The sequence below is a fragment of the Heterocephalus glaber genome, unplaced genomic scaffold (assembly GCF_053883595.1).
Source record: "Heterocephalus glaber isolate CG9 unplaced genomic scaffold, H.glaber_assembly_v1.0 deba00001687, whole genome shotgun sequence".
NCBI lineage: Eukaryota > Metazoa > Chordata > Mammalia > Rodentia > Bathyergidae > Heterocephalus > Heterocephalus glaber.
Window position 1 is genome coordinate 27,525,120 of NW_028258412.1, and position 26,845 is coordinate 27,551,964.

Genomic DNA, 26,845 nt, shown 5'->3' on the forward strand with positions numbered 1-26,845 from the left:
GGCCAGCAAGCCCTCAGGAACTAAGTGGTCCTGGCGGTTGGTGCTGTACAGTGTGGGAAGGTGTGCCGACAGAGGAGAGCTGAGCCTGTGGAGGAGTGGCGTGAGCCCCGTCCGTCAGGGCAGCTTCCCGAATGGATGCAGGGAGGGCACACGGAGGCCACAGGCCAGCAGGGGCAGTGGGAGGTCTGGGTCCCAGAGGGCTGGGCAGAGTGGAGGGGCCTCCCCGAGGCCAGTGGAGCCACCACACACCCGGCCAGAGGACAATGCCAGGAGCCTGTGCTGTGTATGAGGCGAGGGGCTGCCGGGGTCCATGCTGGAGCCACAAGGCCGGGCTCGAGGGACTCTCAGCACAGCTCGGGGGCGCCACTGCGGGCCTCCTGTTTTCAAACAAATGCATCCAGTTCAGGCAAATTTTTAAAATTTAATGGATCACATAAACACTTCAAAACCAAGCCTTGTAGAGCCGGGGATGCAGCTCAGTGGTTCCACTGCCTGCCTCGCAAGCACAAGGTCCTGAGTTCGATTCCCAGTACCAAAACAAAACCAAGCCTTGTAAGCAGGTGAGTCTTCTCCATCTAGTCCCCCGACAGCTCACATGAGGCCTTCTTCACTCCACACAGTGAAGCAGAAAGGGAGCCTCCAGGCCACCCTCTGTCCGGTCCCTTCCCTGGAGTTGGCAGGACGCTGACCCCAGCCCTCAGGCAGGCACACGAGCGCACAGTCAGCTGTTCCCTTCCCAGAGGCCTGCTTGGCGCAGGGAGACTGCTCCCCCTGCTCACCAAGATAGCAGCGACTTCTGTCTCCTGCCTAGGCGGCCTTTTGCTTCTGCTCTTCCTGGGGGGGAGGAGGAGAGGTTTGGCACTCTGCTCCCTGCCCCGGAGCTGGAGCCAAGGAGCCGGGTGCTCAGGAAGCATCTCCCCCTGCTCGCCCTCCCCCCTCCCTTTCTCCCTGAGTTGCCCGTCTCCTGCGCCCCGGGCCGGCACCTCACCTTGACCGTCCTCTCCAGCTGTGACAAGGCTTCCTCGTACCGAGGGACCAGCGGCTGCAGGAGCTTGCTGGGGATCTCGTGCCGTGCCAGCTCAGGCGCCCCGCCTTCTGCTAGCATGCGGAGGAACGTCCTCTCCTTGAGGGAAGCGACCTCACATGTGGGAAGGGGTTCTCGTCCAGCCCTGGCACCCCCGAGCACAGGCGTCCCCGGCCAGTACCTCACCTGCACCTTCAGGAGCAGTGTGAAGGCTTGTCCTGTCTTGCCCGCGCGAGCTGTTCTCCCAACCCTGAGACCAGTGTGACCCTCACCTTGGGGATCTGAAGGAGGGTGGCCCCTCGGCCAGCCACCTCCAACAGACCCCCGCAGGAAGACCCTCCAAGCCAGGAGCTCACGGCCCACCGCCAACCCTCACCGGTGCACATAGGTCCTCAGGTACTGGGGGGCGTCATAGTTGATCACCAGCTCCACGCCCAGCACGTCGATGCCTCGGGCAGTGGCGTCTGTGCTGATGAGGCTGTGGGGACGCAAGCACCCACGTCTCCCACACGGCCCTGGCTGCACACACACACACACACACGCACACGCACACGCACACGCACATCCCCGCGTCCCCACCAGCCAAGCACTTACAGCTGGATCTTGCCCTGCTCAAACTGCTTCAAGACCTTCCTCCTGTGGCCAGGCCCGTAGCGGGAGGAGAACTCTGCCACGCTCACACCCCCAAATGCTTGCAGCAGCAGGAAGAGCCTGGGCAGAGACTGGGCTGAGGCCAGGCCCAGCTGGAGCCCCACCCATGCTGTACACCCTGCCCAGCTCACCTGTGGGAGTTCTCCCGGGAGTTGGTGAAGCAGAGGGCCCTGGAGAAGTTCTTCCCCACGACCAGGTGCATGATGGCCAGCGGCTTGGAGCTCAGGCTGCAGGGCACGTAGTGGTGCTGCAGGGGACCGCAGAGGTTGGCCGGGAGCACTAGCCCAGCAGCCACCCACCCCACACACGCCTCACACTCACAGTGAGCCCTGCAGGGAAGGTGTACTTCCCCTCTGGGTCCCTGTCCACCTCGGTGCCCTCATCTTTGGGGACCCTGTGTGCCAGCCGTGTAGAGAAGAGCCGTGGCTGGTAGAGGCCGAGCTGCTGCAGCTTCTCGGGGTTCTGGGTCAGGGTGGCCGAAAAGAGCAGCTTCTGTAGGGGCATCTGGGGACAGCAAGCACTAAAAGGGAAGTGAATGTCAGCGGGACGGGCTCCTCATACCACCCTGACTGAAGGACAGGCATGGCACAACACCAAGCGGAGAGGGGTGTGGGGTACCTGGCAGCAGTTACGGCCTGTGGCCGCCATCTCTGCAGCAGGGCACAGGGGTCTGCAGGGCCCTTGCTGGGGAGAGCGGCCGCCATCACCCGGGGCAGCCAGGACTGGTGCATGCTGTCTATCATGCGGTCGGCCTCATCCACAACCTGTGGGGCGGTACTGCATTGGCTGCTGGGGACTCCCGGCCCAGACAGCCCTCACTCAGGGCCCAGGCCTACCAAGAAGCGCAGCTGCTGCAGGCTGAACCCTGGGGTCTGGTTGATGTGGTCTACCAGGCGGCCGGGTGTGGCCACCACGATGTCAGCCAGGCAGCGGAAGCCATCTGCTCTGCAAACCAGAGGAACTCAATCACAGAACAAGGCTTCCAGGGCCTCTGGCAGCAAGGAGCTGCCCTGCTGCCACCAAAGCCATCCCAATACAGGGCCACTGGTGGGGCAGAGCAGGGCACACCCTGCCCACTGCACCACAGGACCTACGTCTTCTGGACTAGGCTCTCCTGCTCTGTGGCCAAGGGCTTCTGCCCAGTAACCAGGGCAACTCGCAGAGGCGTGGCATCCGTGTAGATGTTGAACACTTTGCTCACCTACGAGGAATGTCACTGGCCTGTGACAGGCGCCAGCCCAGTCACTAGCACATCAAGGACTCCAGGTCTCGCCTGGGTCAACCACAGGCTGGGCACCATGCCACCCACAGGGCCTCGGTGGCTGTGGTGCAAACTTCTGGGGACAGGGCATTGTACCTGCTGGGCCAGCTCCTTGGTGGGCAACATGACTAGGGCACGGACATGGCAGACCACTCGGTGCAGCAGGGCCTGCAGGGAGCAAGGCCCACTGGTGTCAACAGATCCAACTCCCACTAAGCCACGACTGGGGTGGGGGGAACCCTCAAACCCACCTGCACCACCGGTATGACGAAGGCCAGTGTCTTTCCACTGCCCGTCGGGGCAGAAACGCAGAGGTCACTAGGCTGGTAGCCACCTCTGCCCACCAAAAACCCACTGGCTGCATTCTCCAACAGGGCAGGAATCACAGCTGCCTGGACTGGATAAGGAGGAGCAAGGGGTAGGTCAAGCTCCTGCTTGGTCCAGCTGTTCCCCAAGGACTTCCTGCTCCCAGAGGGAACTGCAGCTGGCAGCGGGGTGGGGGGGCCCTGACTGCCCATCTGGAGGTCCAGGACACAGCCAAGTGTAAGGCCCTGTGCCAACAAAGCCTTGGGGAGGCTGCCCTGGGGTTGCCTTGCCCACCAGCTGCCAACGGCTAGGGCACCTGGGAAGTAGGACGAGATGCCACGTGCCCTCAGCTGCTTCTGCAGGTCAGGGTGCACCTCGGGGATGTCTTCGATTGGAACGAGGTCTTTGGTGACATTCTTCTTGACACAGCTTGGGTTGGCCAACCACATTGGCAGAAAAAGCTGGACCTACCCCAAACAGCAGGACAGAGAAACCAGGAGAGTCCTCCAGAGCCCTCCAGGGTGGGTGAGCAGAGTAAACGAGCTTCGGACTCAGGCACAAAAGAGGCTGGAGGAAGCAGGCCTTGAGAAGGTGGCTGAGCCGTCTCGCTTCTCCTCAATGCTTTACACACGAAATGGGAAACCAGCGGAGCCCTCCTCTGAGCACTCACCCACACCCCCCATCACCTCGGGGCGCGCATACTTCCTACTGTGTCCAGGGGCCCACCTACGGTGCCACACGAGGCCCTCCCAGTCTAGGCCTGCCAGTCACGTCCCTGGTCCTCCCCCACTGGCCCTACACAACCCCAATTCCAAGATCATCCAAGTGGGCCTAATGCGTTCCGCCAAACCTGCCTCAGTGGCAACAACGGGCCAAAGTCTCTCTATCTACTTTGTCAGAAACGCTTCACTGGGGGCCGGGGATTTAGCTCAGTGGTTCCGGCGCCTGCCACGCAAGCGCAAGGGCCCGAGTTCGATCCCCGGTACCAAAACAAACAAAAATACCCGCTCCAATGCTAGGACAGACGCACGGGACAAGGGGCCTGTGGACGGTTCAGCAGGCTTTGGGGGCGCCTGGCATCCCTCCGCTGCAGGCGGCCGCTCACCCTCACCTTCGCTGCCTTCCTCCTCGCAAGGCCGCCCAGCACCTGGCCAGGTCCCGGGAGCTCAGACACTGTCTCCGGGGGCCGACTGTCTGGGGCCTCGGGGCTCGCGCTGCGCTCCTTGGGCGCCTCCTCGCTGCTCCCTGCGCGGCAGATAAGCCGAGGCGGCGTCAACTTTGCCACCGGACCGGACCAGGCAGGAAGGTCACTGCTCTCCCCGTGTCCCCGTGCCCCGTACCGCGCCCGGACCACCTGCGTCTGCGTCCGCGTCCTCGCCACCTGCTCTCAGTCGCTTCGCCTGCGGCGTGTCCGGTCTTCCCGCAGCCCTGCCGCTGACCCGCGGCCTCCGCCGCGGCCGCCGCCGCCGCCTGCCCGGCACCTCAGACGTCTGCGCGGCCGCCTCAGCAGGCTCCAGCTCCCGCTGCTGCTGCCGCTCTCGGGCCTGGCTTTGCAATCTCTCGAGCAGAGCGCGAGCCCGGCTGCCAGCTCCGGCCTCGGCCTCTGCCCTTTCCGGGCCGGTCGCCTCAGGACCCTGGTACCGCGCGACGTGGAACAACGCCATGCTTTCCAGCGCCGCCGCTCCAGCTTGGCGCGCGCGGCGATGACGTATGGGAAAAGCACCCGAGCGCTCTCCGTGACGTCACGAGAGACGTCACGAGCGCGCCAGCAGCGCAGTCGCAGAAGCGGGGATCTCCGCGCGGTCGGCGGCGGCATGGAGCGGGAGCCCGGACGTGAAGGGGCGCGCAGAGCGCTGGGCCGCCTGCTGCAAGCGGTGCTGGCGAGCCGCGGCGAAGCCAATGCCGTATTCGACATCCTGGCCGTGCTGCAGGTAGGCGGGGCGCAGGTGGGGGCTGAGGCCGCCCGGGCTCCGAGACCGGGTGCAGGGTCGGGGTGGGAGGCGTGAAGTCACGCTGGGGCGAAGTCACCCGGCCCGGCCTCCCCTCGCAGTCTGAGGACCCGGAGGAGATCCAGGAAGCAATCCACACTTGCAGCCGACTTTTCGGGGCTTTGCTGGAGCGGGGAGAGCTGTTTGTGGGCCAGCTGCCCCCCGAGGATGCAGTCTTGGCAGGTGAGCGTCCTGGAAGGGCCTAAGGTACTTGCCTAAGGTCTGGAGGGAGGCCTGGTCAACATGGGGTGAGCCCCCCAAGTGCTGTCATCGTCCCAGGTCGGGGGGAGGACACCCAAGCCACGTTGGGAGGAGCTGAGGCAGTGCCTCGCTCGGCAGCCTGACCTAAAGGAAGGAGGGCAAGGGGTGGGCGTCTGTCTGGGTTCTGTCTTGCGTGTGGAGTGTGAAACTAAATGTCTCTTACAATTGCACTCCTCTGTCGCAACCCTTGGGACATTGAGATCATAGGGTTAAGTGAATGGAAGGGACCCTGCCCCTGGGCACTAGGCTGGGGCACAGATCTGCTCCCCCTCTTTGCATGGCTCTGGGCATGGCAGGTCCCAGCCTGGGTCAGGGACTGTAATGCCAGTTTCCAGCCTGTAGACAGAGGGTAATGAGGGTGGGTCTGACCAGGCTGTAACCATCGCCGTGGGATGGTCACCCTAACCTTGCCTGCAGGGTCCCACGGAGCCACCCGCAAATACAAGATCTGGATGAGACATCGCTATCACAGCTGCCGCAACTGCCTAGGTGAGCTCCTGGCCCACCCCACCTTCAGGGTCAAGGTGAGTCTCCGCGTCACTGGACTTGTCTCATCTTCGGTTATCCCCGTACGCCCACCTCAAGCTTTCCACGAAGTGAGCCCACGGCCGAGGTGCAGGGGTACTTCCTGTGCTTATTTAGGTAGGCTGTGCACTTCTACGATACAGTCCCCACCCCACCCCACGCCCACTCCTGTCTCACAAGCTGCTGTATTGCAGTTTGTAGCCCTGGTTCTAGAACTGAGCCTCGTGGTTGGTTGGGCGCCTCATTGGCCTCTCACACTTGAGTTTCTATGTGCACCCTGAGGGTTTGTGTTGATGCCAAGAGGTTTGTGGTGGCATCTCCCCAACTGGGCGATAGGGAGCAGACCTGGCCTTTGTGTGCTCCCTGGGCTGGGTCCTATTCTGAGCTCTGTGCTAGTTACTGTAATGATACCCGTCAGCATCGCCCCACCTCTGGGCGGGCTGTGGAGGCAGGCTCCCCTTTCTGTTGTCCTTTTGGTCAAGGCCTCGGCCTCACTGTGAGGGGCTCCCAGCTGCGGTGAGCTTTCTGGGTCACTCTGCCACCGCGTTTCTCAGGAGCTGGCCCTCAAGACACTCATGAAGTTTGTGCAGCTGGAAGGGGCGCATCCTCTGGAGAAGCCCAAGTGGGAAGGCCAATACCTGTTCCCCCGCACACTCTTCAGGGTGAGGACCCATTGCAGCCTGGGTGGCTTGGGACTGGGCTACCCGATACGCGAGCCAGTGATGGTGGGATGTGATGCTCCTCCGTCATCTTGCCTTGGGAGCTCTGTGAGACTCCCTGGGGACCTTCCCTTGGCTGTGGACAGGGGCCTGGGGTGCTGTGTGGCTCACAGCACCCACATGGAGCTGCTGGGCCCCACTGGAGGGAGAGGCGCTCATCCCATTTCTGCCCCCCAGGCGGTGGTGGGAGGCCTGCTCTCGCCAGAACATGACCATAGCCTGCTGCTCTCCCAGTTCCGGGAATACCTGGAGTTCGATGACATCCGCTACCACGTCATGCAGGCAGCCTCCGATGCCGTGGCCCAGGTCACCAGCCAGCATCCCGAGGTGAGGACAAGCTGATCCCAGGTGGATGGGCGGTGTGAGCCACACGAAGGTGCTTAGGCCAGGCTTCCTCAGGTGTCCCTCGCCTTCTGGAACAACGCCTTCACCCTGCTGTCTGCCGTGAGCCTGCCCCGCCAGGAGCGGGACATCTCTAGCTTCTACGTGAAGCACACAGGTGAGTGCTGGCAGGCTGAGGCGGTGCCTCATCCTGCTCCAGTGGGAGGAGCAGCAGCAGGGCCTGTGTCCCCTTGAGTGCTAGGTAACTGGCGGCTCCCCACTGTCTCCACAGAGCCATCGGACACGTGGAAGGTCGCTCATCTGAAGGTGAGATGCGTCGGGGCCTGGGCAGCCTCCCTGGGTAGGTAGAGCTTAGCCTGACACAGACCACTTCCGCATGGCACCTCCCCTCTGACTTTAGGCCAAGGGCCCCTCTGCCTTTCATCTTCGAGGGCCACATGTGTCCCTTTCTGGGCTGAGGCTCCTTCGCCAGCAGGTCTGCGATCTGTCACTTTGTGGCCTGGCCTGGGGTCCCTAAGTTCAGCGCCCAGATAGGAAGGGGCCTGGGGGTGGACAGGACTGGGGCCAGCTGGGGTGCACCAGGCAGCCTGCCCCCATTGCAGGAGCACAGGAAGACGTTCCAGATGATGTGGCTCAGCTTCCTCAAGCACAAGGTAGGGTCCTGGCAAGGGGCTGCTGGGTTTCGGGGGCTGGAGGAGGCTGGCCACACGCTGATTGCTCATGCCCACCCCAGCTCCCCCTCAGTCTCTACAAGAAGGTCCTGGTGACCATGCATGACACCATCCTACCCCACCTGGCCCAGCCCACCCTCATGATCGACTTCCTCACTGAGGCCTGTGATGTGGGTGAGTGGGTGTCCGTCCGCCGGGCTGGGGTGCGAGCACGGGTGGTGGGCGCGGGTCTGTTGGCTGGCAGAGGCTGGACCCTACCCGTGTTCTCTGGGGTACAGCTTTGTGGCCAATAGGCGGCTCCCATCACTGCCTTTCCCAGACTGGGCAGGGGGAACAGTGTGTGAGCAGCCGCCCGGGCCTTGTGCCCAGCTGGGGGTTGCTCTGGGCCTGGGATTCAGGACTGCCTGTCTGCAGGGGGCGCCATCAGCCTCTTGGCCTTGAATGGACTTTTCATCCTGATTCATACGCACAACCTGTGAGTGTGGCCCGGTGCCTGGACTTGGGGAGCCAGCCTGGGGGGAAGGGGCTGAAGCCGTGGTTCCCTGGGCCCTGGTCTGTCTGCCCACCGCTGGCTCACCTGTGTGAACCTGTGGTCCCCCTCCCTCAGGGAGTACCCTGACTTCTACCAGAAGCTCTATGGTCTCCTGGATCCCTCCATCTTCCATGTCAAGTATCGGGCCCGTTTCTTCCACCTGGCCGACGTTTTCCTTTCTTCCTCGTGAGTGTCTGAGGAAGCCCCGCCTGGCCTCTGAGCATCGAGGCCTGGGCCACCCAGAGGTGGGTGAGGGGCGCAGCCTCAGTCAGGGCAGAAAGGAGGCTGCTGGTTTCTGATGCCTCCTCCCTGCCCAGCCACCTCCCTGCCTACCTGGTGGCTGCTTTCGCCAAGCGCCTATCCCGCCTGGCACTAATGGCGCCCCCTGAGGCCCTGCTCATGGTCCTGCCCTTCATCTGCAACCTGCTGCGCAGACACCCGGCCTGCCGCGTTCTGGTGCACCGCCCGCGGGGCCCCGGTGAGTCGGGTGAGCCAGACATCTGGTGAGGGCTCTCCCTGGCCCCACCATCCCAGGGAGACTGGGTGGCAGACGGGCTGGATCTCAATCCTAGAGCTGGATGCCGACCCCTACGACCCTGAGGAGGAGGACCCCGCGAAGAGCCGGGCCCTGGAGAGCTGCCTGTGGGAGCTGCAGGTGAGGACGCCGGCCCGCTGTGGTCCCAGAGTGCTCCTCTTCCGCCAGGCCTGCCCTGTGCTCACCCTGGTTACCTGGGCCGCCATTCCTGACGCTCCACTCTGGCCCTGGTGATGCCTCGGGCCCGGGCCCTGTGGGGCTTTGCACCTAGGCTGGGCTCGGGCAGGGGGAGGGGGGGTATGGGAGGCCTGAGGCCCTGATGCACCCCACCCGGCAGACCCTCCAGCAGCATTACCACCCTGAAGTGTCTCGAGCCGCCAGCGTCATCAGCCAGGCTCTGTCGGTCCCCGAAGTCAGCATTGCGCCGCTCCTGGAGCTCACTGCCTACGAGGTGAGCACGGGGCGCCTCTGGGCAGGGGCTCCGCGTGCCAGTCTGGGCTGAGGGTCACCGTCCTCTGCAGATCTTCGAGCGGGACCTGAAGAAGAAGCCGTCCGAGTTGGTGCCGCTGGAGTTTGTCCCTGCACAGGGCCTGCTGGGCTCTCGGGAGGACGCCTGCGCCCAGTGCTTCACGCTCGGCTGACCCTGCCCCGCCCCTGAATAAATGGTTTTGTAGGCGAAGAGTCTGCACTAGGAGGGCGGGCACCGGCAGGCAGAGCCACGTGGGGGCAGGGTGCTGGCAAGCCTGGGGGTTCCTTGCTCTGGGCTTTGCCACAGGTGCACGGCCTGCAGCTGTGTCCCTGCCCTGCCTGTCCTGGGCCCCGCGTACCGGGAGAGCCGGGCTTCCTGGGTCACTTCCTCCCGGAGCTCCTGTGAGTGAGGGCAGAGGCAAGGGCTGCCCCAGCCCCCAGGCCGGGTGGCTCCTGCCATGGGGCCTTGGCACCGTGGCACCGCCCAGCCTCCCTTGAGGATCCCCCCGGGTGTCCTGCCAGCCGCTCACACTGTCCGCAGCTGAAGGGGCCTGTGCCTCAGCCCTCCATGCCCTCAGGCGGATGGCCCTGGGGCTGTGCATCCCACTCCACGGGTCCTCGGGCTCGGGCACAAGGGGCCTGCAGCCTGGCACAGAGGGGCTGGTGCCCGGCGCTCCTGCCACCACCAGAGGCAAGATAGCCTGGGCGGCCAGGGCCTCAGGCCTCCGGGGCAACTGGGAAGGGGATGGAAGTCCCAAAGCCACAGCACTGCAGACCGTTCGGGGCTGAGCATGTGGGAACTGCTCCCCCGCCTGCACCCTTCCGGAAGGCTCCTCACCACCCATGGCTCCTGCAGCTCCTGCTGGCCGGGCTTCCCTGCCCAGCCTGGAGTCGGTCCTGCACCGCTGATCCGTTCCTAGTGCCGAACCTGTCGCCTCCTGGCTTGAACCAGAGTTTTTGAAAACTGCTTTATACAGCCAGGGATTTAGCTTGGCAGTGCTGCTGCCTGCCTCCCAAGCACAAGGTCCTGAGTTGGATCTCCGGTAGCACAAAAAACCCTGCTTTATGCAAACCCAGAGTGGTGACAAAATGTGTTTAATATGAATATGCCCTGTGCAGTGCAATATTTGGGATGTTAGAAATTGAGGTTAAACACACAAAATGAACCTGGAGGGCACAGCCAGCCAGCTGTGTGGGGCTGCGGTCCCAGGTACTTGAGAGGCTGAGGTGGCGGCTGCCTGGTAGCACAGTGGTGCTCTGCCTCTCAGAGCACACATCCCGGTGTTGCCGGTGTGGCTTTCAGAGGGCTGGGACGGAGAGGCCCCTCCGTCAGTGGCAGATCGGAGCCAACCCCGCAGCGGGCAGTGCGGGCAGAGGGAGTTGCTCCTGTGCTCATCACCCACTGCAGTGGCAGAAGCAGCCAGCAACCCCTCTGCTGCGCATCTGAGGGACACATGCTCGCCAAGGCCTGGTGCCCACCTGCTAGACTCCCTGAGCAGCTGCTGGTGCGGGGTGGGCTGGGGCTCGTGACATCTCCCCAGTCTCATGCAGGCCCTGCCCTGGTGACTGCCATGGGCACTGGGTGGGTTTTAGCAGGAGCTGCAAGGAGCCCAACACCTGCAGTGCAGCAGGGGTGGGGCTGCCCCAGGACCTCATCTGCTACTCCCAGCAGCTGCAGCCTGAGGGCCACTCAGGTGCTGTGACCACAGAGCAAGTTGCCTGCGGAGCCTTGTGTGCCAACTGCTGCTCCAGGAGGCCGACCCCCCACCTCAATGTGAGGACGAGGCTTCCGGGGTGAGGGGCTGTGAACCCTGGCATCTGTGCCCAACGCAGCAGCCTCTCAAGGGGTTGTCAGGGTTACAGCCCTGTCACTGCAGCTGTTTTGAGGCCCAGCAGCACCCAGAAGGGCCCGCATGGGGGTTCACAGGCAGGGGTTGCCTGAGCTGCTTCGCAGCTCTGACCAGGCTGGGCCTTGCAGACACCCGGGAGAGGCGAGGTCCCTGCCGCAGCCGCGCAGCCCTCCCTCCCCTGCTCATCGCCCTCCTGGGCCCCTCCAGGCTGGGCCCCTGGTGGGGTGAGTGCCCGTGTCTCCCTCCAGCAGCAGGGACAGCAAGTGCGGGCGGCTCAGGGGTGCTGGCCAGCCGAGGCAGCAAGAGCAGACAATGTAGGAAGTGGTGCTCAGTGTGGTGGCTCACGCTTGTGATCCCAGGACCAAAGGGGCTGGGCAAGAGGATCACTGTGAGTTCAAGGCCAGCCTTGAATGCATCCATAGTGAGACCCTGCCTCAAAAACAACGGTGATTCTGGTTTCTCCAGCCCTCAGAAAACCCTGAGACAAGTATCCTCCCACCTCCTCCTCCTTTTCTTTTTCCCCCGTTGCTTTTGTTCTTATTTTCTGAGACAGAGCATAAGGCTAGCCTTGAACTCCCAGCAATCCTCCTGCCTCAGTCTCCCGTGCTGGAATCAGGCATACACCGTCACGCCCGGCCCTGTCCTTATGGGCAAGGAACCAGGATAGTGCCCACTCCCTGCTGCCCCCATGGCCTGCCCCCACCCTGGGGTTGTCTGCCCCTTGCCACAGGCGTAAGGACTTTGCAGGAGGCCCTTGCAGGTCAGGTCCTCCATGGCTCCACCATTGCCCAGGACCCAGCTGAAGACAGCATGGCCGTAGGTGAAGATTGATTGGCACAGCAAATGCTTTTATTGGGCAGAATTAAATCCCAATGCTCCACTGGGCGTGGAGGGAGGGAAGCCTCCGCCTCGGGCTTCATGGCTCACCCGGGCCGGCTCCAGGTGTCCCTCCCAGGCCTGGCCCTGAAGTCTGGCTACAAGTGAGCTGTTTTACACAAATGATGTGGACTTTTCTGAATTCACTGTAGAGCCAATTTATAATTGTACCAATGAAAGACACAGGCCTGCTGTTAGGTTTCATTAAATTCTTTCCTCTACCTTTGCCACATAAAACACAGCTGTGATTTCAAAGGAAAAGAAAAACCAACTAGGCAGCCGGGCAGCGAACAAGTGGGAGCCCCCGGACCCCACCCGGTGGCCCCTGTGGCATCATCGCTCCCCGGCCCTGCACCTCCCTTTGTGTGTGGGTTCAGGAGTCGCAGTGGACGGACACTTATGAGAACGGAAACTCCACGGCACAGCCATGGTGCCACCCGTCCTTATTCGCTCCTCCCTCTGTGCTCGCCTCCTTTTCTTGGATCTGTTTCTGCACAACCCACCAGGGCGACCTTGTTCTGAGCTGGGCCCGGCATGGGCTCCGGAACCCCGAGTGGCCACAGCCCAGCGAAGCCCTGGGGTGCACGACCCACGCAAGGCCCTGTGCCGATGGCTCCACAGGTTGTGGTGTCCAGGGAAACCGTGCTGCGACTCGCAGAGCTGGCCTCGGGCTCCGAATGACTTTGGGGCCGTGCCAGCCCCCTGACATTTCAGGGCAACCTGAACTGGAAGGAAGGCAGCCCTGGGCAGGGGCTGGCAGGAGCCCTGCTGAGACTGGAGAACTGGGTCCCTGACACGGAGGGGCGCTGGGGGTCCCAGGAAAGGAGAAACAGCTGTGGGGCTCCAGGCCAGGGCTGGGGAGAGGCACAGGGTTCAGGAGGGACAGTGGCATGTGACTGTCCAGGGTGTGCGGACCCGCACTGCTGTGACAGGGCGGGGTGGGCCACACGCCCCGCTCCTTTCCAGTCTCCTTGTAGTGTGGGCGGGCATACAGCCACGCTGAGGAAGCCCTCATTCCGAGCATCCTGCAGCCCCGACGCTGCATCCTTACCACAGAGAGCCAAGGCGACTGCTCCCATGGGTCCCGCCTACTGCCAGACAGGGACACAGGCAGCCGGCCCCCGAGGACACGGCATGAAGCTTTCTGAAAAGGCCAAAGAGGAGGTGTCTCTGGCTCTGGGAGCCCCACAGCAACAGCCAGCTGTGCCTGCCACCCTGAAGTAGCTACAGATGACATGTGAGCCATGGATGTGGCCATGTGCCAATAAAACTTTATTTAAAAAACAGGCAAGGGCCCGGGTGTCCTTCACTGACCCCCTGCCGCCGAGGGCAGGAGAGCAACATGAGCTGAAGCCAGGGCTGGGGGGGGCAAAGCTGGGACCCCCGGCCAGTGCCATCCCTGGACCCCGGCCAGCAGGCAACCTGGCCGGGCAGGCACATGTCCCCACGGCTTTGTGGCCATGGTCTGGTGTCACCTCCATAGCACAGCTTTGGGTTTTTAGGGCCATGAGCAGAGCTTTCTCCCCTCTCCCTGCTACCAGGCCTCCAGTGCCGCTCTGATCTCTGCCTTAGATTGGCTGAACAGAGGCGCTGGGGCACAGGTGAGGCCTGGATCTGTTCTCTCCAGGTGGGAGCACTGTGTGCGGTCTCGGGACTGTCCTCCTTGTCCTCGTCCGTCTTCAGCTGGCTGGGCACTGTCCCCGTGGGCTGTGCACAGGGCTTAGCACATGCAGGAAGGCAGGAACTCCGAGGAAAAGGCACGTGTTCGGCATTACTATCGCCGTCCCTGGAGGCCCCTGGACAACCCACCTGTCCTTGGGGTCCGCGCCCCTGACACGGTGACCGAGGCTGTGGCCTGGTGCTCCCCTCCTGCCCCGACTTGGGAGTCGGGGCCCAGCCCTGAGGGTCTGTGGGGCTCAAGAGCCGTGCCTGTGGCAAAGGTGGCAGGCGAGGGTCAGTGCCTCCCGTGCTTGACCCAGTTCCGGATGGTCCACTTCTGCCCCGAGCACCGCTGCACAACCAGCCGCAGCCCGAAGCTCACGTCTTTGGACACCTCTACCTCCAGGCAGCGGCCTGTGTCCCGGCTCACGATGGGGCCTCCCTGGGTGGGGAAACCAAGTCAGCTTTGGAGCCAAGCCCCTGAGAGGGCTGAGAGGACGGGGTGACCCCAGCCCCAGGCCGGCCAGAACGGCCCAGGACTCAGGCCCCCATCCCGTCTCTGTCCCATGTTCCCTGACAGCCACGCCCACCCTGCTGCCCGCTCTCAGGGTTGGGCAGGCACCAGGAACACATCTAGGATCCTCAGCTCCCTTGCCTCCCCCAAGACAGTGGTGGCCCTGGCCCCAGCCTGGTGACCCCAAAGCAGTCTCTGCAGGGTCCCCTGCCGGCAGGGACCTGGGGCACACACAGGGCAGGCAGGGAGGGAGGGGCGGCTTCTTTCTGGGGCTCAGGGGGGCCAACTCAGGCGCCTGTGTCTCAGGGCCGAAGTCAGTCACCTGGAATCACACCAAACGGTGCCCAAGTCCTGCTGCCCCTGCCCCAGGCCTGGGACCTGGCAGCCACCATGCACTGATCCCACCAGTTCCGCACCCGGGCCCGGGGCCCCACTGACCTGTGTAAAGTCCCAGAGCCGCTGTGTGGGACGAGCCACATCCTCACATCTCCGCAGGGCAGGTGTGCGGCCTCGACTGTCGTCCACCAGACACTTGGAGTCAGGCAGGAAGGCGGTAGAGCCCAGTGGGCCCAGCTGCAGGAGGCCGTCAGCGCTGTACCGCACAAGCTGGGGGGACAGCTGCCCTGAGCGGATGGGCCCCTGGGGCACCCCATGGACAGAGGGGACGCACTCCTGACCCCTGGGGAAAGGGGCGGTGTCACCTGGCTCTGGACAGCGAACAGGGCTGGGCAGGGCAGCGAAGCCAGGGAGCAGAGGAGTGTCCGGCCCCGCAGAGGTCCGCTCTGAGCAGTCCGGCCCCAGCCCTGTGCTCAGAAAGTCCTGGACGGGAAGGGGCCTTGCCCAGGTAGCTCCAAGGACGAAGCCCCAGATGCTAGGATTCAGTGAGAGGCCAGGTGGGGCAGGAGCCACATGAGTCCCAGGGCTCGATGGGGACCCCTGAGATCTTTCTCGGTGCTGCCCTGGCTCTGAGTCACCAAGGTCCCCGCTGCATCCACACAGCCTGGGCCGGGGCTGAGAGCTAAGGCAGGCAGAGGACGCCCAGGGGCACAAGGCACCATCCCTGTCCCAACTCTCGGGGACATTGGAGCAGGAGGGGATTTGCCAGACTTGTTTGTTTTGAGATAGGGCCTCACTAGGTAGCCCAGGCTGGCCTTCACTTGCGGCGATCCTCCTGCCTCAGCCTCCCGGCTCTCTGAGACCTGTCTGACCCAAGGCCACACTTTCCCTTCGCTGTGTCTGCTGCCTCCAGGACACCTACCTGGGAGGACATGCCGTGGCACGGGTACAGGATGGCCCGGTCATCGTCTTCCGCCCCCTGGTCCAAGCAGTAGCCGCTGGCTTTGCTGTTTCTTACCTGTGAGCAGAGATGGCAGAGCCAGGGTCACCTAGGAGGCCCCCAGACGCCAGCCCCAGGGGGACGGGTCCACCGGGACAGGAGGTGAGGCCCCGCTGTCTGTGGGGCACATGTGGAGGCCCCACTGGCCCCCAGTAGACAGCACACGTGGGATGCCCCCAGGTGACCGCAGCTCCCTGCCACAGGCTGAGGCAGCACTGCCCGCTCTGGGCTGCCCTGGGCAATGGCCGGGTGCCGGCTGCAGCCTCGGGGGCCCAGTGGCTGCACTCTGAGCACGGCCAGGCAGCAGCCCCCTGCCCCACACTCGGACCCAGCGGCCTGGAGCCCAGGCAAGGACAGCAGCCAGGTCTGCGCCACGGCCAGAGTGGGCATTGCTCCCAGGGAGAAGCTGGGCATCTGGCGCTGAGCAGGTGGCACTTGTCCCTTCCTCTGCTGCTCCCCCACCAGCACAGCTGCAGGACTGGGGCGGGGCCCAGGCCTGGCTGTAGGGTCTGAGAAGCCCTCACTGGGCACTGGCAGGGACTTGGGGGTCTCTGTTCAGCTGATTGCCTGTACGCATGTGTGCATGAGTGTGCGTACACGATCATGCCTCATGAACATGGCTGTCCGTGAGGATGCGTGCACCTGTGCATACACACACATGTTCACATGCCAGTCTGTCTGGAAGACCACTGGCTGGCTGTCTCCCTGTGCACAGGATCTGGGCAGAGGTGAAAAGGTGCATTTGTGCATGAGGAGCTGTGTGTGCACTTGTGTTTGTAGGTGTGCATCACTTCAGAGTGTTTGCACAGGGTCATGCCTGTCCACACACAGGAATATGTGCCTGCATATGTCTGCACACACGAGTGTGGGCCTGCCAGCACGCACACACAGGTCCTGAACACATGCATGTGTGGACATGAGCGCATGTGACAGTGTGTGTTTATACACATGGGTAAGCATGTGCGAGTCATGTAATGGACATGTGGATGCACATGTCATGTCCACAGAAGTATGTAAATGTTCACGTCTGCACACATATGTCCGTGTGCCTGTACATGCAGGTGCACACCTGTACGCGTCTGTGTACTTGTGCATGCTCCCGTATGCAAGTGTATGTGTGGGCTCATGGGGGGCCATGCCTGTGTCCTCTGGGCCCTGACGCCTGCGTGTGTGCTGGGCCAGGGTGCTGGCCAGGCGAGCGGTACCTCTCCGTACGTAAGGGTGTTGTTGTAGACCCTCATCTCGGGATACACGTTCTCCAGGTACCACCGGAAGCTGCGGCACTTCAGCCTCTGGCGCAGGGCCAGCCTCTCGGACACGTCCCCGAAGTCCACCCCGGGGCTCTGCAGCAGAAACAGCAGGAGGGGTGTGGGGGGGGTCACATGTCCAGACTCTGGGCGCTGAGGCCTTGCATTGGCCTGGCCCTGCCCACTGTGGGGACCTGGAGCCTGGCCCTGCCCAGTCCCTGCTGTCCCCTTTGCTCCAGACAGTGACCCTGCTGGTGAGCCAGGGGCCTGGGCTGGCAGGGCTTGGACCTGTCAGGGGTGCATAGCCTGCCACGCCTCAGTTTCCTCACTTAGAGGGTGAGGCTGCTCACACTGGTGCCCTCTAGAGGGAGTCGAGGCGCCCACGGGCCCTTGGATCACAGGGTGAGGGTGCAGATGCCGCCTCCCTCTGGCTTGATGGGGTGGCCGGGTGGAGGGCTGCACCCCGCACCCCCACTCAGCTGGGTCCTCTGCCCCCGCCTGCAAGGGACACCGCTGCAGACACTCCCTTCGGGCTCTTGTCTGGCGCTGTCCTGACGGCTTCCTGACCGGAGGTTGGAGACTGCCCTGGCTTAGGGGGACCCCGGCCAGGCGGCAGGCGGAGACTGGCCTCGCCTGCGGCAGCGGGGTCTTAAGGGTGGACGGTGCAGCCCGGGCCGCCCCGGGTGGTGTTACCCAGACCCTGGGCAGCTCCCTTGGTGGGGGCACGAGATGTGGTTCTGACGGTGGGCTGATGGAAGAGGGGGTGCTGTGGGGCCCGGGCTGGGGGACACAGATGCCTCCTGGGGACAGGTCCTCAGCACACGGGAGCAGGGGGGCCTGAGGCCTCTGCCACAGCCGTGGCCACCGGGGTGCCAGACCTGTGTCTCCAAGGGCTCAAAAGTGGCTGCTGAGTGCCCACGGGTATCCGCTGGCTGTTTCCACACGGGGTCAACTGGCAACGGCGAGGGTGGGATGTGCTGCATTCCCAGTGTCTCCCTCCTCCCCTTCCTCTTCCCCTTCTTCTCCTTTTTCACTACTACTGTAGGGACTGAACCGAGGCCTTTACACCAAGCAGCTACATTTCCAGCCCCTTCAAAATTTTGAGACAGGGTTTCACTGAGTCGCTAAATTGCCCAGCCTGGGCTCCACCTTGCAACCCTCCTGCCTCAGCCTCCCGGAGTGCTGGGATTACAGGTGTGTGCCACCACACCCAGCTTGACTCCCTCACGTCCACCTGTGGACCAGGAAAGTGACCCTCCGAGGAGGCTGGGCGCGACACCCCAGCTGGCCCGAACGGAAGCCCCTTCCTTCCCGACGCCCCTCCCTGGCTGCTGGGCCGGGATCCCTGGGGCTCTGCTTCCGCCCCCACCCTGTCCGCCTTCGGGCGCTTACGGTCATGGGGATGTTCCAGGCCATGTACACGTGCGACTTGAACTCGTCCATCCACACCTCGGCGGCCCGCAGCGCATTGCGCTTGGCGTAGTAGTCGATGTCGTTGTTGTAGGGCTTCCTGGTGCGCTCGATGTGGGCCACGCGGGAGCAGGGCAGCACCTCCATGCTGCCGCCGCACTGCCACACCTGCGGGCGGGCGGGCACGAGGAGAGCGGGCGGGCTGTGGGCGCCTCCCCAAAACCCACTCCCTCAGGGACTCGCCGGTCACCGCGGCACTCTGCAGGGGCCCCAGGCCAGCGCCCAGCACCCGGGGAGACTCAGCACAGGCCCAGGTCCCACAGCTCGCACCCATGGGAGCCCAAGCCCTCCGGGCCGGCATGCGGCTCCCTGCGGCCCTGTCCTTTCCACGCCCCTCTGCATCCTGCTCGGCCCGGCCACACTGTCTCCCGAAGCTGAGTCGGGCGCCGGTGGGCCCGGGGCACTGGCCGTGCGGAGTGAGCAGTGTTTGGGCCGCTGGCGAGGTGAGGATTTAGCTGCAGGCCGGGCCTGCCTGGCCCCGAGCGCCCTCTTCTGCACTGGGGCAGTGGCCTGAGCCCCTGCTGCCCCCGCCCGACCTGCAGAGGCCCGTCCCACGCCCCTCCCCGGAGGCGGACGCTGCTCAGCGCAGAGCGGAGGACACAGCGGCTCCGCAGCCCTAAGGAGCCAGGCACACGGAGCATCCTCAGGGGGGGCTCGGGCTGCGGGGCGCGAGGCCCCAGGACAGGAAGGACCCCGGGGCCCGGTGAGGGCTGCTATGGAGCTGGCGTCTCCCCTGCGCCTCTTCCCTGTCGGAGGGGACACGCGGGACCAGGCCCCGGGGACTCAGGTCCCTCCGGCTTCCACTCTGTGGAGAACGGCCAAGGCCCTGGGGACAGCTGAGCCTCAGCAGGGCGGAGGCTGCCAGCGCCCTTCCCGCTGTGCCCTTGCTGACTGTGCGGGTGTCCAACACAGCCGCTGCCCTAGGTGGAGACCCAGCCCGGGGCTCCTGGCTGCAGCCCCACGCAGCACCAGGATGCAGACGCCCCCGGGGCAGAGGAGAAATGGACAAATCACCCCGGAGTCTAATGAGGCCCGAGGCAGGACGGGCGGGCCCTGCGTAGGGCAGCTGGCCGGGAGGAGCAGGCAGGGGTTGGTCCCGGGGACAGCAGAGAGCTCGGCAGGCCCTGTGGGCCGCGGGGCCGTGTGCTGGGGCCGCAGCGCCCCTAGGAGATTGCCACACGGGCTGGGCAGGGCAGGGCAGGGCCGGGCAACAGCGTCTGACACTTCCTCCTGGGAAGGGGGGGTGGAGACGCAGCTCCGGGAGGGGAGCTCTGGGAACAGGGCAGCCCCGTGAGTGAGAAGCAGGCGGCGCAGCCCGGAAGGACCCGGAAGTTGGAGAGGCGGGGCGGGGGAAGCCCCTCGTCCACAGGCAGGCGGGACACTGCGCCAGAGGCCGACCTGCTGCGGAGCGGCCCTCAGACTCAGCCAGAGCCCCGGCCGCCGCTGGTGGCCACCACGTCACGCGTGGCTGCAGAGAACTGGCCACCGGAGGGGACCTGGAGTCACTCGGGACCCTCGGGCGGCACAGGGGTGGGGAGAGGGCGGGGCGCGGGGCGCTGGAGTCGCAGCACCAGAGAGGCGGGGCCACAGCGGTCAGGGCCGTCGCGCTGCCCCGCCCACCTGAATCTGCGGTGCTGCGAAGGGTTTGGGTGACGTTTCCAAGGCTCCAAGGAGCCGGGCAGGAGAGGAGCCGAGCGGACCCCAGGCTGCGGATGGGCGCGCACTCATCCTCGACAGCAGCGCGCTTTAGGAAGGGCTGGGGCTAAAGCGAGGTAGACTCAGGGCCACCCTGGAGGAGGAGGAGGAGGCCTCCTGGGCACAGCATGGAGCCCCGGGCCGGTGCAAGGCCGACCGCGATCCGGCGCAGGCTTGCGAGGACGCCCAGGCCTGCACTCCGCAGAGACACAAGCTGCAGACAGATCCAGCGTCAGCGTGACGGGAGTGAGACTTGAGACGGCAGGGAGCGGCGTGCGAGGGCTGGCACTCCACGTCCTGGGGTGCAGCGAGCCGCAGGCCACTGAGTCCGGTCAGTCCCTGCCCGCGGACCCAGCACCCAGCACAGGGGCTGGCCACACAGCCGAGAGCTCCTACCGCAGGCCCCCTAAACCAACCAGGCGCACGCCTGTCTTCCCTGCCTCTGGAAGGCTGAGGCAGGGAGGTCTCAAGTTCAAGCCTGGGCAACTTAGCAAGATCTTGTCTCAAAAGAAAGGCTGAGATGTAGCTCAGGGCAAAGGCCTTGGGTTTGATCCCCAGCACCATGAAGAGAGAGAAAAAAAAACAAACACAAAACGAGGGCACAGTGGAGAAACCAGCAAAGGAAGACGGCATGCATGTGAGCAGCCGGGATGCAGTCGGGGCCGAGACCCTTCCTGTGCCCCTCACCCTGCAGCGATGACTGCCATCGAGCAGAGCGGCCCAGCAACACCTCTTTGCACACGCGGAGGAGAAAAGCACCACACACACGCACACTCGAATACCCAGGGGCACACACAGCAATCACACACATGCCCGCATGGACATACACACAGACACACGCTTACTACCAGCCACACAGGCACGCATGCACGCACACACACGCACATGTACAAAACAGCCGTGGGGGGAGGCCAGGGAGAGGGCGCGGCTGTGACCCCAACATGGGAACACGTCAGAGCGTTTCTGCTGCCCGGGCCGTTGCAGCCCGGTGCTGGCAGGGGAGGGAGAGGTTCAGAGCCACTAAGGGCGGTGTGTGGGTGCCCTCGTCACGTGGCCGGGCACGACTGCACCCTGCTCCCTCGCAGAGCCCCACTGGAAGGCATCACTCGCAGTCTGCGTGCTGCCCTGGTGTCCTTCCCTGCAGCACCTCCCAGCCCACTGTTTACCCAGGAAAGGAGGTGGCACCCGGGACAGTCAGCCTCGGCTACAGCATCCGCTGCTGCTCTGCTGTGCTGCTCCTCAGGGACAGTGGGGAAATCAAGGCCTGGCCTGTGCTGGCCAGGTAGGCAGAGGCGGGCAGCAGGCGGGAGGTGTCCCCGGCCCCAGACTGGGTGGACTCTTCCTTCGAGCAGGTCCGTCCCCAGGGAGGCTGGCGTGGCCTTTCCTTCCTTCTGCCCTGTGCCACGGACCCCAGCTGGTACGGCCAGAATGCCTCAGGCACAGCCACGTCCCGGGGTCACCTTGCCCTGGGCTGGCAGGCAGCACTTTACAGACCCCGATCCACTCAGAGCTGTCCCATCACTGGCCACGTGGTTACAGCCCCAAGGACACGAGGGAGCTGGCAGACAGCAAAATCAGCACAGTAACAAGGGTGGAGGCCTGCACTGCGGAAGACACCATGGGCCCTGGTGGCTGCGCGGCGCAGGGCTGAGCTCTGGGGCCAGTGTTCAGGGAGGCCCAGGAGGGGCCAGGCGAGGCCGGGGACAGCACCCGACCCCAGCTACGCACGCTGTTCCAATCATTTGTCACCTCTCTGCCGCTGTGGCTCTGAGTGGCTCCAACTCCTGCTCGGCTATAGGCTTGTGGCCAAGAGCGGCCGAGGCAGCAGCTGCCTCACTGCCATCTGACCTGGCCATCATCTGCAGCTACTGCCACTGGGCCTCCGTCCCGATGTCCCACGGCCAGGGACACCAGTCGGCCTTAGGGCAAGGCTGCGCAGGCGCCCGCAGGGAAACCAGGCTGTGACCCGACAGAAGCGTGGTCAGCAAACCTGACTCAGCCAGGGCCAGTGGCCATGTCAGCTGGAGCCACGGGTGCCCAGGGGCGATGTCAGAAGGGACCCACAGCCCACCTTGGTCACGCCCGCCACCAGAAGAGCTGACACACTCAGCCCCGTGGCACCCGCAGACTCTGCCGCTGCCCCGGGTCCCAGCCAGCCCTCCCACCCCTGGTGCCAGCTGGGTCAGGCCAAAGGAGCAGGCCTGCCCAGAGGGACGTCGGGCATGGCGCCAGCCCAGCCCAGGCCGCTCAGCCTTGCCTGACCCTGGTACCCTCCCAGAGCTCTGGTCTGCTGAGCCCTCAAGACTGCTTTGTCCTCCCCTCTGTCCCTCTGTGGCTAGTCCCGGGCTGCCCTGCCGCGGCTCCTGCCCCTGTCCCCGCACAGCCCAGCTGCCTTGGGACCCCACAGCGTCGGCCCACAGCAGAGGCCTCACTCTGCATTAGCCCAGGAGAGGGTGCGGGCCGGGTCCCACAGAGCCACTGCCGGAAGTCAATGTTTTAAAGGATCTGCAGGTTAACCTTGATTCTGCCTTCAAAACTCATAACTGAGGGCTGGGGATTTAGCTCAGTGGCACCACGTCTGCCTCACAAGCACAAGGACCGGAGTTCCATCCCTGGTACCAAAAAAACCCCCAAAAAACAAAACTTGTAATTGAGGGTGATTATAAATTTGTGATATGAAACTGGACAGTGCAAGAGGATCTAACAGCTCTGCAGACGGTCCTGAGACACCTGGGGACATGAGATTTGGGTGAAGTTCCATTCATCAGACATCGAGGGCTCTTCAGACACTGGGGGTCTGAGGGTGTAGCACTAGGCTTCGAAGTGCTTACAGAGAAATAAAATAAGTCACACGAGTGTCACTCCAGAACAGTCCAAAGGGATTTGATTAACTACAGGAGCAAATGGGTTTAGTAGCATTTCATCTGCTCCCCTGAGTTAATCAGAGATGGAGGGGGTGACCGTTCTTGTTTTATTGGATTTGTAGCCATAATTACATGATCTTTGCATTCAACTTAAAGCCTTAAAGTAAATAGGTTTGGAAAGTTGTAACTTTAATAAACTGCATAAAATTTTATAAACCTCACCTTAAACAAACTCTGGGTCGAAGCTCCACAGGCAAAACCAAAAGAAAGCCATCAAGCCCCTTCCAAGCCCTGAAGAACGAAAGCAACGTGCACGGAGCCCGGGGACACGCGGCCCTCGGGCAGTGTGGCAACGGGTGCCAGGCCCTCCCCCTGCACACCACCGGGCAGAGGGGGCATGGGCTGTCGGCCAGTGCCCCAAGGGGAACGACACACTGCTGTCCCCCACACCAGGGACGCTGTGGTGACCATGGCAATGTCCGGGGGGTGACCCTGGGGACCAGGGTATGGGCTCCACAAATCACCCCAGGACGGCTCTGCAGGCATGTGGACACACTTGGATGCACACGTGAACACGCACAGACACGTGCACGGTGTACACGCAGACACATGTACAGACTTCACTCATAGCTGCACACAAAGGCGCGGAGACGGGTCTGTTCACGTCTCCCACCCTCAGCGTCTTCTCAGGGCCCCTTGGTTCTCTGCAGGGCCAGGACAGCTCCGTCCTCTGTCCCTGCCACCCCATGTCCCCAGCCAGGCCCTCTCAGGCCCTCAGGCTCGGCCGCCACCTCCGCTGGTCACTGACGCTGGGCGGCAGGCAGGGGGCGAGCACGCAACACGCCAGGCGCACGCCCGCTGGTAGGCAGGGCGGCCGGGAGTCAGGTTGGAGGGGTTGCCTGTGTACCAGGGAGACGCAGGGAGGCACCGAGGGACAGAGGAGGAGGAGAGTCCCCGCTCGACCCTGGCCACACAGCCTGGCCTCCCGGTTGGAGCCAGGGCCGCCTTGTGGGGACCTGCACCAGGCTGGGTGCAGGGTGGGGCTCACGCTGCTCTGTGCCTCTGTCACAGCATTTGTGCCCCAGCCAGACCCCACCCGGCACGGCCCCGGGCCACCTGCCTGGCCCCCAACCTTCCTGTTGGTGCCGGTGCTGGCAGCCTGTGTCCCCAGCTGCACGCCGGGTGATGCCAGGTCAGCGCCCCTGAGCCCCTCGCCCCGCCCCACTCCAGCCCCCAGCTGCTCAGGCCCCAGGACGAGCCTGGCCTCCCACCAGCAGCCTCCACGCCCACCGTCCGCTCTGCCCATCCCGTCTGGTGTCGCCCTGGAGCCCAGGCACAGAGGGGGCCCGGCAGGAGGTTGGGGAGTCCCCGGGCCCCAGGTGGAGCAGAGCTCAGACCCCTCGGCCACCCCTGCCTGCCCCGTGCTCTGCCTCACTGGAGCACCTTCCGGGCCACAGGGCCTGCAGCCCCTTCCTGGGTGCCCCCTTCTGGCCGCCTCCCCAGGTCTGGGCGGGACACGGGGAGCCGGCTCCATTCCCTCGCGGCCCAGGGCCTGGCCCCAGTGCTCAGCGCTCACGGGTGCAGGCCTGGTGAAGGCACCGCGGCCCCCGACGCTCACGCTCTGCCCGAGGCCCCACGTCGCCGGCGCCCCCAGAGCAGGCTGAGCTGCCGCCTCCCCCAGCGCCAGGACCAGCTCCGGGGCCCCGCCCGCCCCCCAGTGCCGCCATGCCCGGCCGCTGCAGGGTCCCCAGCCGCTGTCCCGGCCCGGATCCCCCTGCACTCACCCGCATGCCCAGCTCGATGTTCTCGGCCCCATACACCTCCATGCCGGGGTCCAGCAGGCCGATGTCCCCGAAGTATTCGCGGTCCACCACAAACGAGCAGCCGATCATGGCGGGCGTCCTGGGGCGGAGACCGGCGTCAACACTGCCGCCTGGCCCGAGCCCCGCCCGGGCACCACCACAGGCCAGGCTGCCCTGTGCCCTCCCCCCAGCCACGGCGCCCTGCACCTGGCAGCTGTTTCTCCAGCCACCACGATGGGGCTTCTACCCCTCCGAGCCTGGCAAGTCCCTGGCACAAAACAGGTCCAAACCCTCCCTTTGTAACAAAGCAGCTGACAAAGACGGGGGTAGGAAATTGAGGACAGTGTGGGTTCATCCAGTGAGCTGTGTGGACCTCGAACACCATTTCCATGCGTGAGTCTCCTGACGACCCCCTGCAGTATCCTTTCCTGCTGTGCACCACTGTCCAGGCTGCAGTGTACAGTGGTGTAGGTTGTGCACTGCTCAACTCCTGGAACCTGCCTGATATCGGACTTTGGAATTGCAGACTGGACCACTATTTCTGCGGTAACTGCATTTACATCACACATTTAGCCTGTGCCACGCCAGTGGAAGCATGAGAGGATGGCTGGGTATTGTTTGTGCTGTGCGCTACGGGCAGTCATGGTACAGGGCAGCACACTCGGGAGTATTGTGAGCGAGAGTGACAGACACGTGTCCAGGGGCCCAAAGCGTCTCCAGCTGGACACTGGCCGGGCCCATGCACCGGCACACAAGGCCTCAGACTCTGCCTCTGTCTTCTGCGTCTCTGAGGGAACAGCAGGGCCTTCATGCTGCCCCAAACCCGGACCCCAGCAGAGCCTGCAGTACTGGGGCTGCCCGCCTCCGCCCAGCCAGCCGGCGTTACATCTTCAGGGAAGGAAACAGTGAGAGGCCCTTGGTACCCGGGGTGCCCCGCCCTGAGACTGCACGGGCAGAACCGCAGGCCCCCTTTGTGTGCGTGCAGATGTCGTCACAGGAAGCCTAGGTTGAGGGTTAGGGCCCCTGCCTGCCCTGGCTCGGCTTATGTCCTCGGCCCTGGCTCAGCTCAGGTCCAGCGTGACCTCTGGCCGCGTCTCACACCTCCAGGCTGCTCTGTGGTTTTCGGGGAGACTGCAGGACCCGGCAGGCCCCCAGGGTCCTAGCTGCTGGGGATGCTCAGCCCCACGCCCCACCTCCTGTCTTGGCTCTGAGCTGGGTCCCTGTTGGTGCCGTGGTATTAAGAGAAGAACCAACCCAGTAGACAGGTGGATACACGGAGAGCCACGGTCTGTACAGTGAAGTTCACTCAGCCAGAGAGAGAGCCCTGGCCATCAGGAGCCAGGCAAAGCCAAGAATGGCTGGGAGGAGCTGGTCGTGGTGGCACACGCCTGTGATCCCAGCACTCGGGAGGCTGAGGCAGGAGGATCACTGTGAGTTTGAGGCCTGAGCTACACACTGAGTTCAAAACCAGCCTGAACTACATAGTGAGACCCTGACTGAAAACAAACAAACAAACAAACAACTCCCTTCACACACACACACACACACACACACACACGCACACACACACACACACAAAGAATAGCTGGGAGGATACAGCCTAGTGGCCATGATGGGACCCTGGACCAAATATGCCTGATGCCACACGATGAAACATTGTTTGGAGCTGTCCAGTTTGAATCGAGTTTCAGGCTGTCATGTTGTAAGCACCGAATGACACAGACCCCAAGAGTGAACCCCAGCCTTCTGTACACACTGTGGAGGCACTGGGAGCCCAGCAGTGGGTATCGGGCTGGCTTCTCTGCTCTGCTCTCCTGCAGACCTAGTGTGTGCATGTGTGGACATCCATGTACACATGCATGAGAGAGGAGATATAATCAAGATTCTGCCCTGTTAGTTACTCCTGCTCCTTGGTGTGAGGAGGAGATGTCTGACAGGATTGTTCCCCGTCATTGTCAGTGAGGAAATGGAGCGATCCACCTACCTGGATGCACAGGTACCAAGCCATATTCCCTGGTGATGTCTGATAGGCCTATTATTTTCATGGTCATTTAGTCTCATCCTTTGGGCCTCTCTTGAACAATATGCCCAGGAACCTGGTGTTGACGCCTCCATTTGCTCATATATGTTCACTTTTGCTCTGTAGATTCCCAGCCCTGGCCTGGCTGGTCATTCAGGAATATTTTCTAACTCTCCGGGAGAGTCCTGGGCTCCAACATGGTTGTCCCTTTCATTCAGCACACCAACCC

The 26,845-nt window shown here is 63.6% G+C and overlaps 3 protein-coding genes across 8 annotated transcripts in view; 1 reads left to right on the forward strand and 2 right to left on the reverse strand.

Annotated features, from left to right (window-relative positions):
* Positions 1–401: 401 nt before the first annotated feature.
* Ddx51 (DEAD-box helicase 51) lies at positions 402–4,949 on the reverse strand. Of its 2 annotated transcripts, XM_004844023.3 has the most exons (15): positions 4,597–4,949; positions 4,354–4,487; positions 3,559–3,709; positions 3,188–3,333; positions 3,033–3,104; positions 2,770–2,876; positions 2,512–2,620; positions 2,294–2,439; positions 1,997–2,195; positions 1,807–1,922; positions 1,619–1,735; positions 1,401–1,502; positions 1,211–1,274; positions 989–1,123; positions 402–834 (listed from the first exon to the last, which is right to left on the reverse strand). In XM_004844023.3, the coding sequence occupies exons 1-15, from the start codon at positions 4,904–4,906 to the stop codon at positions 808–810; spliced, it is 1,935 nt and encodes a 644-aa protein (XP_004844080.2). In that variant the 5' UTR covers positions 4,907–4,949; the 3' UTR covers positions 402–807. The 2 variants fall into 2 exon arrangements, with proteins under 2 accessions (XP_004844080.2, XP_021113378.2); XM_021257719.2 differs by lacking the exon at positions 1,619–1,735.
* Positions 4,950–5,011: 62 nt separating this feature from the next.
* Noc4l (nucleolar complex associated 4 homolog) lies at positions 5,012–9,494 on the forward strand. Of its 4 annotated transcripts, none has more exons than XM_021257720.2 (15): positions 5,012–5,173; positions 5,293–5,413; positions 5,909–6,015; positions 6,571–6,678; positions 6,913–7,062; positions 7,135–7,234; positions 7,349–7,383; positions 7,680–7,730; positions 7,811–7,922; positions 8,163–8,223; positions 8,356–8,466; positions 8,598–8,767; positions 8,853–8,935; positions 9,153–9,266; positions 9,337–9,494. In XM_021257720.2, the coding sequence occupies exons 1-15, from the start codon at positions 5,057–5,059 to the stop codon at positions 9,454–9,456; spliced, it is 1,560 nt and encodes a 519-aa protein (XP_021113379.1). In that variant the 5' UTR covers positions 5,012–5,056; the 3' UTR covers positions 9,457–9,494. The 4 variants fall into 4 exon arrangements, with proteins under 4 accessions (XP_021113379.1, XP_004844081.1, XP_087054176.1 ...); XM_004844024.2 differs by having other exon boundaries at positions 8,598–8,758; XM_087198050.1 differs by lacking the exon at positions 9,153–9,266.
* A 3,764-nt stretch (positions 9,495–13,258) lies between these two features.
* Galnt9 (polypeptide N-acetylgalactosaminyltransferase 9) overlaps positions 13,259–26,845 on the reverse strand; it is a 47,147-nt gene continuing 33,560 nt past the window's right edge. Inside the window, exons 6-11 of one of the 2 annotated variants that reach the window (XM_087198048.1) lie at positions 24,579–24,696; positions 18,158–18,343; positions 16,724–16,861; positions 15,441–15,536; positions 14,621–14,755; positions 13,259–14,110 (exon numbers count right to left, since the gene is read on the reverse strand). In XM_087198048.1, coding sequence (XP_087054174.1) covers positions 13,964–14,110; positions 14,621–14,755; positions 15,441–15,536; positions 16,724–16,861; positions 18,158–18,343; positions 24,579–24,696 — 820 coding nt within the window. In that variant the 3' untranslated portion in view covers positions 13,259–13,963. Of the gene's footprint in view, positions 14,111–14,620; positions 14,789–15,440; positions 15,537–16,723; positions 16,862–18,157; positions 18,344–24,578; positions 24,697–26,845 lie in introns of both variants that reach the window. The other variant, XM_004844026.4, reaches the window with a different exon arrangement.